Consider the following 10,654-nt stretch of genomic DNA (forward strand, 5'->3'; position numbering starts at 1 on the left):
TAGAATGACAAGATCGTATTGAGTCAAATCAGAAAATTCAAGAGAGAATTCACTAGAAACAAGTTTACATAAACGGGGATCAAAACTTGAAGAATTCAAGGTGTGTAATCACTTTTCTTGAAGTTTGATTGCCCCCACTATCTTGCTAATCCGGTCTCTGGGCAAAAACTCTAGGATACAATGAATTCTAATTAGACAACCAAGTAGCAAGTTCTTGGATTTGTCTAGTCAAGAATAAAAAATGCTTCAGTTAGTTTTCTGGTGTTCAACCCATTGATTTATACACCCACAATATTCAGAAAACTGTTAGAAACTGCTCACATGTACCCTTTCAAAGGAACATGAAGTTTCACGGTGAAAGGGTGCTTCAAAAGGTGCAAACCTTTCCTATTTTGCAAACTACATCAACAATGACCACAACATACCTTGGTCTTGCACTTGGCTTTTGGCAGTTCATGAGGATAGATGTAGTAAACCTGGAAACTGAGCAGAAACTTGCGTGAACAAATTGAAGCTTGTTGGTCGATCAAACTAAGAGAAAAGCATAAGAATGCCGTTTACAAGAATTATTTGAAATACAACATGAGCGACATAATTAAGAAATTACTTACAGATAATATCATTCATCTGGCCAAATGGAAATTTCAAAGCTCATCAGATCATCGTTGCCACTGGGAATTTAATAAAACATGATTTTGGTAGGGTCAGCTCACTAATGTCTGTAACATGAATATGCAAATTAAAACCAGTCAACAAAAGACAGCTTAAAAGATAAGTGATAATCAACTGAGTATAAACAGTATCTGGTGGCATGCAACTTTTTGTTGCTGACTTTTATTCACCATAGAACTTTAAGAAAACTAAGATTGAGATCGACCACCCTTCTGCAGAATTTCACAAGGCTGAGCTGACGGGATTTTGCAATGGCCTTTTCTGCGTGTTGTCAAACCATTAACAGTATTTTTGTGGATTCCCTGGATTAAGAGGCACCAAGAAGTACCTGTTTCTCATGTCAAAATTGATCAGGAGGATATAGCCTATCGTAGTGATGATTACTATTTACTACGGGTTTGGGTATGATGATAGTAGTGAACTATTGATGATTATAAGGTGGTAAGAATTGTTGGGGTTGTGGATAGGAATTGCCATCCTCTCACTTTTAAGATATTTTGTTCAAAATCAAATTCTTGGAGAAGGCTGGTCTTCCCCGAGCTCCCATGTTTCCATTCTCTAAACAGTTTCTTTCTCACAAAATGGTACAGGAGTTCTGGTGCAAACTGCAAAGTGCTCTGCATTGGCTCATCAGCGAAACTGATTGGAGCTTTGATCTTGTTATCGTGGCGATTGACCTAAGAACTGGGCAGTTCCAACTTGTGCCACAACCTGACAATATGTTTAACGCCCCTATGAGGCATTTGGCACTGATTCAGGGTTGCCTCAGAGTGGCTTGCAGGAGTGGTGCTGGGCTTATGGAGATTTGGTTGACGAAGGATTACGGGATTAAAGATTCTTGGACAAAATTAACTGTTGATGTGGGTGAACATTACATTATATCAGATCTTACCCTATTAGCATATGAAGAGGAAAATAGGCAATGGCTTATAGAGGAAAATTACCAAGAGTTCCTTTGGTACTGCACACATGGTTCGAAGACTCGGCCGAGACCGAGACGACCGACTCGGCCTAGGCCGAGACGAGACCGCGACGAATCGAGACCGAGATACTCGTCTCGCCGAGAAATTGGCCGAAACGTCACCGCGACGGGTTGTCACGGTCGAGTCACTCCGAGTCACCCCGAGTCAAGTTGAATTCAACAAAAAACCTTTAGAAAAAAAGGAAAAAAAAAAGGGATTAAAAAAGGGAAATTCGGGGACCTCTCTACCGCCTATATCGAACCATGGCTAGTACTGATGATCATAGTGGTTCCCTATTCTATTTCCAGAAATAATTGGGACAAGCTCATCCGAAACACCGGACATAATTAGGAGAAGCACTGGGACCGCAGCTCAATTACATCGACCCTTGGAGTAAAAACTACAGCTAGATCCTAACACATGAGAAGGAGAAGTCAAAGGTTGAAATCATTCATTGGGAAATAGAAACAAATTTGCCACAGTACTATCACGTGAAAAGATGCGTTTTCTTTTCCACCTTGAAGGTACTACCTTCACTTTACTTTGAAGGTACTACCTTGAATTTGCCACGTTGAACATACTACCTTCACTTTACTTTTTTTTTCTTAGTATTGTCTGATTCTCTAAGCTCTTTTGCTTTGTTTTCGAACTTTCAGGCGGACTTGGTTCTTATTTGTTAGCTCTAATTAAGAAGACATATGAGTAGGCAGAAGTAAGCACTACGGGAAATCCTCCGAGCAGCTACAAGGAACCTGGGATTGGTTGGATGACCAGTTATCTCTGTGCAATTAATTTTATTGGTCTTTTTGTGTTGATTCCACTCCGAAAGGTACATGTTCACGAATGTATATGACATTTGTCTTTATTGTTGATTTTGTTCATTTTCTTATATCTTTTGTTCATCAGATTTGCTGCAATTTGTTAACTTTAACATCTTTTTTGGTCAAGTTTCTAAAATTTTAATGCCAACAAGTCCAGATTTGCAAACAAGAAAAAAGAATCAATAAAATCGCAGAAGTTCCACATATAACTCTTAATCAGGTCATTATCAGAATATGGCATAAACAACTATTTGGCAATGTACAAATTGGTATCATATTAGCTATTATTGATAGGGACAATGGATAGAGTTGTGTGGCTAAAAAAATATAATGATAACGCTATTTATTGCCATACCAGTAAGCATGGGGCGGCATATATACATAACACAATCGTGTATATTAGTTTCAAGTCATGTGCTATTTGTCATATAAGAGAGTGTCGACAATATTAAACTAAACTAATTAGCATTTGATGTAGTTAATTAAGTGTTTTAATTAAATAGGGGTTTAGTGTTATTTGTGGCATAGGAATTAGTTTCACAGTGAATTCGGTCATTTAGTCCACATAGGCTTATAGGCATGCACTATCACTCAAAGGGTTTTTTTTTTGAATTCGGTCATTTGAATTTGGTATGTATTGTTACTAGTCTATATATATATATATATATATATATATATATGACGATGGTTAACAAAGAAATTAGAGAGATATGAGAATTGCTTCCACTGTACGTGTATATTTTTGTGCTAATAGAGAGGGACATTTTGTATTATTTTCCAACTTATTATTATACATAATTATCTTGGTGATCATGATCGTGAACTAAAAACTATAGGAAGATGGAGAGCTAAATTATATGTTTAAGTTAATCACCCATCAACAAACAAAATGCCGAAGTTCTTATAATAAATGAAAAAATGATCATTGTTGCATGTTTACATTATAGATTAGATGTTTAACTTACTAATATAATAGAAATAAATTATTACAATTATAAAATGTCAGAAACTGCTTGTTGTATTTTTTTTCCATATATCTTTAATTATTTTGTGATGTATTAACTATTTATATTGATATGTGTAATAGTTACAATGACGAGCAAGGATATTGGTTGGGAACATGGTAAATCCGTGGGTGGGAATAGAAAAATTGTGAGATCATTGTGGAAAAATAATGCATTGTGGCATTACAAGGTTGAAAGAACATGTCGGTCATGTCATAGGACAAGTTGAACCTTGTCCAAGGGCCTCAAGTGAAGTTAGAGATTTAATGAAAATGCATCTAAAGGTTGGTAAGATTCAAAGAGCTGCAATAAAACAGAAAAAAGAAGAAATATTGAATTCTCTCCAACAAGAAAATATGTATGGTAATTTCAACATGGTTGGCGACGAGGAGGACGAAGTCTTTTTTGAAATTGATGAAGAAAGTCAGATGGCGTTGGAAAAAAAACAGATGAAGCAAGCAATTAGAGAGAGCCAATACTTGCAATTTTTAGACGAACAACGAAGGCATTCGGTATCTGGGAGTCGACCTTCTATGTTTATGTCAGGTATGATTTGTAAACTAAAATATTATAACAAATTTGATATCATTTTATTAAATATAATTAAATAAAGTTGCAATTTAGTCATTCATTTTTTATTTGTTAAACATTGTGAATTTTAGGAAATATGGGTGTTGGCACTTCAATACCAACGACTTCTGAAAACAAAAGAGGATTGTCATGTAATTTCAGTGTCAGACAAGCAGATGAAATGACAAGCAGAGGAATTGACTCACATATGTTTCCTTCGAAACAAAAATCATTCAAGTCAATGTTTGCGACGGAAAATATAAAAAGAGTTGGTAAAGCAGTTTCAAAGTTTTTTCATTTCAATGCTATACCATTTCATGCAGCTGACAATCCTTATTATCAATCGATGATTGATGAAATTGCCAAAGCTGGTTCTGGTATTAAAGGCCCTTCAGCTTATCAAATTGGAAATGAATATTTAGATGAAGAATTTGAAGAGCTTGAGAAATATCTTGGAGATATTTATGATAAATTTTCAACTTTTGGTTGTACACTTATGTGTGATGGGTGGAGCACTCGTACAAAACATCCAATAATAAATTTTATGGTATACTGTGATAGGCACATGATATACCATAGTTCAGTTGATTGTACCAATGTCAAGAAAACTGATGAATATATTTTCAAGTTAATGGATGAGGTAGTAGAGGTTGTGGGAGAAAAAAATGTTGTGCAAGTTGTGACAGATAGTGAATCTAGTATGAAAGCAGCTGGACAACTGTTGATGAAAAAAAGAAAAAATCTTTTCTGGTCACCTTGCGCTGCGCATTGTATAGATTTGATGTTGGAGGATATTGGCAAAATAGATAATGTAAAAGAAACTATTGCTCAGGGGAAGAAGATAACAAGTTTCATACATAACAGTGACAAAGTAGTGAATCTGATGAATACATATACAAAAAAAAGGGAACTGCTACGTCCAGGTATCACTAGATTTGCAACTGAATTCATTTCTGTGGAAAGTCTTCCTCGGCATTCTACAGAACTGAAAAGAATGTGCACCTCAAATGAATGGGCAGAATTTAATAACACTACCAAGAGAAAAGCAGAAGCTATTAAAGTAGCTGAGTTGATATTGTCAGAGAAGTTTTGAAAAAAAGTTAGAAATGTGTGTGCAATAATGGAGTCTCTGGTCAAAGTTTTAAAAACTATTGATCAAGATAATAAGCCAACATTGCCAATTATTTATGAGGCAATGGATAGAGCAAAAATGGCTATTCAAAAGTCGGTGAAATCTTGGAAAACAATTTGGGAAGTGATTGATAATAGATGGTACAATCAACTTCATCGGGATTTAGATGCGGCAGGTAATTTAAAATATTACATCCAATTTAAATATGTAATATATATATTTATTTATTTTCTAATTTTTGTTATTTTATTGTATTTAGCATATTTTTTGAACCCAATCCTTCAATATTCTGGAACTTTTGAGTTTAATCTGGATGAAGTTCGAAAAGGGTTAAAGAAAGTCATTGCAAAGTTGGAGCCAAATTTAGATGCACAAGTTGATTCAATAAATGAGGTATTCTTTTCATTATTTTATTTATTTATATTAATCAACAAATTTTAAAATTTTAACACCTGTGTATACATTATTTTTGTAGATCAAAATTTTTGCAGACAAAAAGGGAGGCTTTGGAAGTGCTATTGCAGCAAGAGCATTACCAAAATCTTTACCAGGTTTCAACTTAATTCATACTTACATAAACATCTAAATCATATAAATGAAGTTAATATTTTTATAATATTAAAATAATAATAATAAATGAATGTTATTATTACTTTGTTTGTTTAGCTGAATGGTGGCTTAACTACGGTGAAGATGCACCAAATTTAAGGAATATTGCAGTGAAAATATTGAGTCAAACCTGCACATCCTCTGGTTGCGAGCGAAATTGGAGTACATGATCATTAATTCATACAAAACTATGCAACCGTTTGGCAGTTAAAAAATTGCATAAATTAGTTTTTGTGCATTACAATATGCGATTGAAGGTGAAAAATTTGATGCATCAAAGAGATACTGATGATTTCTACAACCCAATTGACTTGAATCACATTTTTCACCAAGATGATATATTGGATGATTGGATAAGAGAAAATGAACAACCCACATTGCCTGAAGATAATCTGGATTGGTTGGATAAGGGCATTCATCAAACTGAATCAGAAAGTAGTGAATATCAAGAACATGACAACGATGGTTTTGGTGATACATTGTCCCAATATATTACCAAAAGAAATAAGAAAGGTCTTGCTGAATCCTCAAGTAGGAAACAAAAAAGTAAGACTAAACAAACCAGTAAGCAGACTGTTCCGTCATCTTCAAATAAAAGTGACAGCAGTAATGATGATGATGACAATGGTGACAATGGAGATGGAGGGAACAATTCTTTCAGGCATAGTGGTTACAATCAAGATAGCCAACAAACAGGAGGTATGTCATGGGCTCAAGGACAAGATAATTATTATGCCACCCAAGATACTGATCATGGCTATCGTCCTGGTATAGAAGCACAACGTCAATTCCTCAATGATTTAACTCAATTTTCAAGTGAAGATACTTTCTCTCACCATTCAGGGTCACAAAGATATAGAGGAGTCAATGATCAGATGCAAAATTTGGGTATACACCCAACTTATGAGCATGAATCTAGTCAAAACCGTAGTACTAGTCAATTGGGATATGGCTATGACCAATCATATGGAATCACTCCTGACTATTACAGTGGATATCGGCCATTTGACAGATTTGGACAGGTCGAAAGGTCTACTAGCATTCATGGTAGTGGATACTATGAAAAAGAAATAGATAAGTCTCATGATGGTTCTTCTTTTGATTCCAATAACATTGGATTTTATGATCATGATTCTACTGCATCATATGGTACCAGCGATAGTGTTAACTATCGAGGGTTTGGATACTACCATCAGCAAATCATCTCCAATCCAGAAGTTCTTCCGTCCAATGATTATGGAACATCTAGTCAATCCTCACATCCAGTAAATACACCAGATAACTCGTATACACTATCTACTCAAGGTCCTATGCCACTTCCACATCTGTTTTACCATTCATCGACAAATGAGGATGATTTTGAACCACATCGTCATTCTACTTGGTATTAACAGGTACGAAAATATAAAGTACTAGTATATCTTTTTACATATTTACCTTTTATCTAATATGATTTCTTTTTATTTTTGGCAGGAGATTGATCAAAATATTCCAACTTTATGCTATAAATAAATCTTTAGTTTGTATTGTTAATGGTTGATATTACTTTTGCAATTATTAGTTTTAAAATTGTGGTCTATGTTATTTTGATTTTATTTGTGAAGCCATTGTTTTAAATAATTAAAAGTACTTATCGTGTTTAATATGTATAAAAATAGTACATTTTACAAATTTTCTTTTGCTATTTTTTATTATTTTTGTTTAGCATACTTTTTTTTTTATATTATTAATAGTTTTTAGAATATTAAATGCTTTAAAATTTGCGTCTCACTGAGACCGCGACCGATATGCCGAGACCGATGTGGAACGTTCCGAGCCTCGACCGCGACCACGACCGCGACCGCGACTTTGAACCATGACTGCACATGGTTCACCGTCGCGGATCGCGGCCGCGTCGCGGTCTCGGTTGTTCCACATCCGTCGCGGTATATCGGTTGAATATCGGGTGATACACATATTATAGTATATAAAAATTTCCAAAAAAATCTGAAAAATTGCTAAAAATAGAAAATACCATTAAAAACACAATTATCAAATTAAATTTACTAAATACCTACTATTTATTACCTAAAATTATCAAATTTGCCTTTTTCTAATTAATTTACCTAAAATCATTTTAACCAACATAATTGAGATACATGAAAATAAATAAATTATATTTATGATCATTAAAATGTATCCAAATAATCACTATATATTTTCTAACTAAAATTTAGATAAGAGACTACTAATACAAATTAATCATATACTTAATAATATGTAAAAATTGTCAAAATGCATTACATAAATTTACAAATATTTAAATATCATATCTGAATACTAAATTAAAAAAATTAAAATTGATAAGTTATTTTAAAAGAAGATGCGGACTTGAACTTGGGCCAAACTTGAAATTTAAGTGCTTCTAATTTTTCCTTCTATTTTTTTCCCTGTTTCTGGGTCTGGTACAAAAGCCCAGCTTCTCCACCAAATATGTGACAGTTGCCGCAATGTGGAATTAGAGAGTGAAACCTGGCAAAGTGGGAGCCTGGTGTCTTTGGGATTATTAAATGGGTGCCGCTCTCTCAAAGCTCTGTCATTAGGCTCCTTTCATATGCTGAAACATCTCCGTATAAACTTACTGCCAAAGAATTGAGATGCTCTCGATTCCTCCGAGTGAGATTGGGAATCAAACTATCAAAGTAGCAATCTGACTTCACTAGTGTTGTTCCTCTGAGATTTAGCCGTCCCTTTCTTCGTTTTTCTTCTCAATTTCCCTTTCACCCTTTTCAATTTCCTCTCAGATTTAGCCGTCCCTTAGCTTGGTAATTTCCCTTTCACAGCCAGATTGAAGACCCCTTCGCCCAGTACAAATGACGAAGAAATTGAAGCTTCAGCTCTAGATTAGCCAGCCGTCACCTTCATTCTTTCTTTTGCTTTCCCTTTCCCTCTGTTTGTCTCCTTCCCTCTGCCGTCACCCTCTGTTTTTCTCCTCTCCTTCCTTCACAGCCGGACGATGAAGAAAGAACTCGCTTCTCCAAATAACCAATGGTGGCCAAAAGAACTCGCTTCTCCAAATAAATTGTGACCCTCGTTCTTTCTTTTCCCTTTTCCTTTCTCTCTGTTTTCTCCCTCTCTGCTAATCTGAAGATATTCCCTCTCTGCAAAAGGCACCCAGAAATTGACGGTATGTTTCTCCCCTTATCTTCCCTTTCCCCTAAATCTTGTCTTTGTGGCTGAAAAAGAAAACAAGAAAGCATGGGAAATCGGAGAAAATCCGAGTCGAATCCGAGAATTTGGCTGATATCTTTCTACACGGTTCTAACTCGAAAAATATCGACTGATTCAAAGCGATTCAAATCGAATATGGTATAATCGACGTTTCGGATATCGGTATCGAAACGATAGGGACTGTTCCGGTTATGACTCGGCCGAGTCGTCGAACCCTGGTAATGCACTACCAAGAAATCAGTTAAGACATTGAAAGTTAGTCCTCTAGAATCAACAATCAAGGATGACATGCGCGTATTGTTGCTTTGCAAGTCTTGTCCAGCCTTGGGGAAGTTATAAAGGGATCAAGCGTTGTGCACCTAGCAGGCTTCAGAATTCGAAAGACAGTAGTAAAAGAGGAAGGATTTGAAGATTACGGCTTGCTTTGTTGGAGCACCATTTCTGCTTGCAAGTGATGATATAATCTGCTTGAAATTGATTGTTAAGGGAGTTGCTTGGAACTTCGATTACATGATAAGATCATAGGAAGTAGTTTATTTGCATGTCGAAGTATGTTCATGTGTTTAAGCATATTGCAATTGTGCTTTACTCGATGCCATTTATCTTTAAAATGCTTCATCTTTACTTTCTTTCCCATTAAAAGATTTTTTGTTTAAATTCCAGCCCATCTTATGGCTAGGAAAGCTCTTCATTGAACGCTTGTACTTCGTATAGGATAGTTTTCCGGGTAACTTGCATGTAACCTCTGTCTATTGCCACATGACATTCCTAACATTTCAAAATGTCTATTTCATTCCCCTATAATTTTATACAAAGTGGAAACTTGATGGAAAAAATCCTATATAATGTTGTGAATTGAAATATCAATAGTACCCTTACTTAAATGCTAAATCAATTAACATATTAGCTACCTTGTATAAAAACATAGAGGAATTACGTGGATAAATACAAAAATCCTATGAAGGTAAAGTGGATATTTATACAAACTATAAGGGAATTACATGGAGATTAAAATTTTATCACAGACGCTTTTAGAGCACATTTGCATTTGGTATAAACACTGTAACTGATTGTGCATTCTATCCATTTTCACTTTGCATAAAACTATGAAGGGTTATGTTGCTATTTTGAAATCATAGAGATCATATGCCATTATATAAAACCACGGGAGGTTATAAGTAATTTATCCTAGTTTTCCCCGTGAATATGTTATCTCTGTTTGTAGCAGCTGATTTGAATTAATGCAATTTATTTGCTCACAAAGTCGAAAAGAAAAATCTTATTCTTTTACTAGTTGAAAACCCGCGATACGAGAGATTTAGAATGATACAAAAATAATAATCATCAGCTACATATAATTTGATAGGCGTTAAAAAAATATTGAAGAAATTTGTGGAAGACAGTTTTTATTTATATTCTCCCAACAAATACTGATTTTTTGCATGTTTGTGCTTCCATCCAATTCCGTGTAGATGTGCTTCCAATTTTCTCTTTTCGGCCTACTAGAAAATATGAGGAAATAATGAATCAGCAATAGGTACTACATAAGAAACAAAAGTGCAATATTCAAAAATACATCACCAAAACGGTATATATGAGGACGAGTGTATGGAAAAATGTAAGATATTTTTGAATCTAAGTATTGAAATTTTGAACCTTGGAAGTGAAGATAAT

The 10,654-nt window shown here is 34.8% G+C and overlaps 1 protein-coding gene across 1 annotated transcript; it reads left to right on the forward strand.

The window, feature by feature from the left end:
- Positions 1-1,253: 1,253 nt before the first annotated feature.
- Positions 1,254-5,122, forward strand: LOC113773976. Its single transcript, XM_027318564.1, has 3 exons — positions 1,254-1,630; positions 3,650-4,005; positions 4,122-5,122. The coding sequence occupies exons 1-3, from the start codon at positions 1,254-1,256 to the stop codon at positions 5,120-5,122; spliced, it is 1,734 nt and encodes a 577-aa protein (XP_027174365.1).
- The last annotated feature ends 5,532 nt before the right edge of the window (positions 5,123-10,654 follow it).

The sequence above is a fragment of the Coffea eugenioides genome, chromosome 6, assembly GCF_003713205.1.
Source record: "Coffea eugenioides isolate CCC68of chromosome 6, Ceug_1.0, whole genome shotgun sequence".
Lineage (NCBI taxonomy): Eukaryota > Viridiplantae > Streptophyta > Magnoliopsida > Gentianales > Rubiaceae > Coffea > Coffea eugenioides.